Here is a 3,629-nt window from a genome sequence, read left to right as displayed (position 1 = left end):
GACTTGGAGGTTGAGCAGTTAGATGTGAAGACAACTTTCTTTCATGGTGATTTGGAGGAGGAAATTTATATGGAGCAACCAGAAGGCTTCAAAGTCAAAGGTAAAGATAATTTTGTTTGCAAGTTGAAGAAGAACTTGTATGGGCTAAAGCAAGCTCCAAGACAGTGGTACAAAAAGTTTGATTCATTTATGATAGAAAATGGATACAAAAGAACGGCTTCTGATCATTGTGTGTACATCAAATGGTTTGTTGAGGATTTTATTATTCTCTTACTTTATGTTGATGACATGCTTATTCTTGGGAAAGATATGTCTAAAATTGACAGGTTGAAGAAGGAACTGAGTGAGTCTTTTGCAATGAAGGACATGGGGCCAACAAAGCAAATACTAGGCATGCAGATTTCCCGTGACAGGAAAAACAAGAAGATTTGGTTGTCACAGGAAAAATACATCGAGAAGGTATTGGAAAGATTTAGTATGAGCAATGCTAAGCCAGTTGGTTCTCCTCTTGTAGGTCACTTCAAGTTGTGCTCAGAACAGAGTCCGTCAAGTGATGAGGAGAAGGAGAAAATGCAAAAGGTTCCTTATGCTTCAGCAGTTGGAAGTTTAATGTATGCAATGGTATGTATGAGGCCAGACATCACATATGTAGTGGGTGTTACTAGCAGATTTCTTGCAAATCCAGGCAAAGAGTACTGGGCAGCAGTGAAGTGGATTTTTAGATATCTCAGAGGGAGCTCTAAGGTTTGTTTAAGCTTTGGAGGTGACCACCTGTGTTAACAGGTTACACAGATGCAGATATTGCAAGAGATATAGATACGAGGAAGTCTACTTCAGGTTATGTACTTACTTTTGCAGGGGGAGCTGTGTCATGGCAATCCAGGTTGCAAAGGTGTATTGCTCTCTCTACCACAGAAGCAGAATATATTGCTGCTACAGAGGTATGCAAAGAAATGTTATGGATGAAAGAATTCTTACAAGAATTGGGGCTGAAACAGAAAAATTATGTGGTGCATTGTGACAGCCAGAGTGCCATCCATTTGTGTAAGAACCCAATGTTTCATTCCAAGTCAAAGCATATAGATGTCAGATACCACTGGATTCGAAATGTATTTGAAGAGAAGCAGTTGCAGCTTCAGAAAATTCATATAGATGACAACGGAGCAGACATGTTGACGAAGACCTTACCAAAAGAAAGACAGGAGATATGCCGACAGTTGGTCGGCATGGCTTCACATTGAGGAGTCATGGGACAGCCTCCCTTATGGGCTGAAGGGGGAGGTTGTTGGGCTGATGGCCCATATTCAGCCCATGTGGGCTTTATCAGCCCACACCCCCTCTTAACCTAACCCTAATTAAGATTAGGGAGGTGTGGTGGCTGCGTTTTAGAGGTAGATTAAGGCTATAAAAAGGCAGCAACGAGGCAGATCTTTGGAGCCACGAGATTCCAAAGAGAAGAAGGAGAACAAGGCAGAAAAGGAAGAGAAAGAAAGGGAAGAAGACAAGGACAACGCAGAGAGACTGTTCTCAATGATCTAGCAGTGTTCTCATCTCAGGTTAGATCAAATCTACAGTAGGCTCTTGCTGTGCTTACTTGGGAGGTTTTAGATATTGTGGGCAGTGACGTGATCCTTGTATCCCAGTTATTCTCTTGTGGTTGTTGCTAGGGTTTTGGGCAAGAGATTGAGATTTGTACATTCATTATTCTCGTAGTGGATTATCTCTAGTTTGCCTCGTGGTTTTTACCCTTCACATTGAAGGGGTTTTCCACGTATATCTTGGTGTTCCGTTTGATTGTGTTTCCATTTTATTCCGCTGCATATTTTGGTCTTCTAGTATTTGTTCCTATACAAAGGTTATTCCTGTTTATATCCCCATCAATCTTGACCTTAACCTCATGTTCCTTAACTATGTCATCAAAGATCTTATAAAGCCACCGACGTATCCTCTGCAACTTGAACTTGACACCTGACAGGACATGGAGGAGCTTTAGCGACGAAAACGTGTCGACGACATAGAACCCTCCAAGCACGTCGATGACCTCCCTGGCGATCAAGATGAACGTCTCCTGGTGCTTGCTTCGTGCGCCAATCGCCGCCCGGGATATGATGGCGTTGGACATTCTGAAGAGCTTCTCGCTCAGGTTGATCGGCTGTGTTGCCGTAGAGATGTCTCGGATCAAGTTAAGGGTCTCTTCCTGCTTGATGGAGGCGGAAGACCGGATGCGCTTGGTTCGGAGCAGCTCCATGAAGCAGATGTAGCGCAGTTGCTTCCAGTAGGGGCCATAGGGGGAGAAGATAACGTCGGAGCAACCGTAGCAGATGATATCTGCTACGACGAGCTCCGGTCGCGCGGCGAAGTTGGGGTCTTGGTTCTTCAAGATCTCTTGGGCGACTTCCCGGGAGGAGGCCACCGCGAAGTCTACCCGGCCAATTCTGACAAGCATGAGCAGCCCATAGGTGAGAGAGAGGTGGCGGAATACGCGGAAGGGGAGCCGGCTGGTCATGTGGTGCATGCATCCGATGATTGGCAGCCCCCACGGACCAGGGGGTGGTCGCGGGTATTGGGCTTCGGACTTGCTGAATTCTTTCTTGATGAATATGATCAAGAAGAGCATGGTGGCGACTACGATGGGGATGGAAGCCAAGAGAAGATGCTCCATGGAAATGACGCCTTGTACGTTCGCCTGAAGCTCTAATAAATAGATGTACGCTTATGTTTGGCCGGGTACCGTCCAGTGCGGCACGTGCAAGCAATGAATACGACAGTACGGTCAATTAAGCCACCTGTAGTTTCTCTCTCCAGTACATGTTGATAAGGGTTGGGAAACAAATGGAAACCTTTTTTTTTTTTTCCTCATAGTTTAAGAGTTTTAAACAAGATACGAGTTCTTGTGATAGCTGAAGTAAAAGTATAGATTAATCTCTCCACAGAGGGATAGTAAATTTATTTAAAAAATAACTCTAATAAGAGATGTTAGTTTGGCAAGTCCCATAGTCCCACATCGGGAAAATCAGACTTGTTGTCTCGTCTTGGAACTATAAATAAGGACCTGAGTTTTGATGTTAGACGCACCACAAGAAGTACAGCAGGCATCACAAGAAAACCTGCTTATGGTTTGAAGTCTTCTTGTTTAGGAAGCTGAAGGTGTTTTATGGCCTAGGAACATCTTCCTAAGGCATTTGTAAGTGTCCCTCTTTTATAGTAGTGATTTGCTCCTCCTTCGTCCGTGGATGTAGGTCAATTGACCGAACCACGTATATCTGGTGTTCTGGTGTTCTTGTCGCTTTTATTCTTTCTGCTTTATTGTCTTTGTTGTGTTGCCAAAATTATCTTGTGGTAAATATCCTAGGGCTAGCTCTAACAAACTGGTATCAGAGCCTGGTTCTGGGATCTTTTGGCAACAATGACAATAACAAAGATTGTTGTCGAGAAATTCGACAGAAATGTCAACTTCGGCATGTGGCAACTCAAGATGGAGGCCATTCTGGTTCAAGACGGAGTTGATTTGGCACTTCAGGGTGCTGAGAACATTCCAGATGGTACGTCAAAGGAAGATCTTGCGGGTATGGATAAGAAGGCCCGATCCAGCATCATTCTAAATCTCTCTGACGAGGTTTTACGGGAGG

The 3,629-nt window shown here is 44.3% G+C and overlaps 1 protein-coding gene across 1 annotated transcript; it reads right to left on the bottom strand.

The window, feature by feature from the left end:
* Positions 1-1,807: 1,807 nt before the first annotated feature.
* On the bottom strand, positions 1,808-2,662 carry LOC135598230 (premnaspirodiene oxygenase-like). The gene has a single exon (XM_065091768.1). The coding sequence runs from the start codon at positions 2,660-2,662 to the stop codon at positions 1,808-1,810; it is 855 nt and encodes a 284-aa protein (XP_064947840.1).
* Positions 2,663-3,629: the final 967 nt, after the last annotated feature.

The sequence above is a fragment of the Musa acuminata genome, chromosome BXJ2-1 (genome assembly GCF_036884655.1).
Source record: "Musa acuminata AAA Group cultivar baxijiao chromosome BXJ2-1, Cavendish_Baxijiao_AAA, whole genome shotgun sequence".
In the NCBI taxonomy this organism is placed as follows: Eukaryota; Viridiplantae; Streptophyta; class Magnoliopsida; order Zingiberales; family Musaceae; genus Musa; species Musa acuminata.
This window is presented reverse-complemented; position numbering and strand designations above follow the sequence as displayed.

Bases quoted from the DNA above. Each gene is read 5' to 3' on its own strand.
- LOC135598230 (XM_065091768.1), bottom strand. From the start codon at position 2,662: ATGGAGCATCTTCTCTTGGCTTCCATCCCCATCGTAGTCGCCACCATG.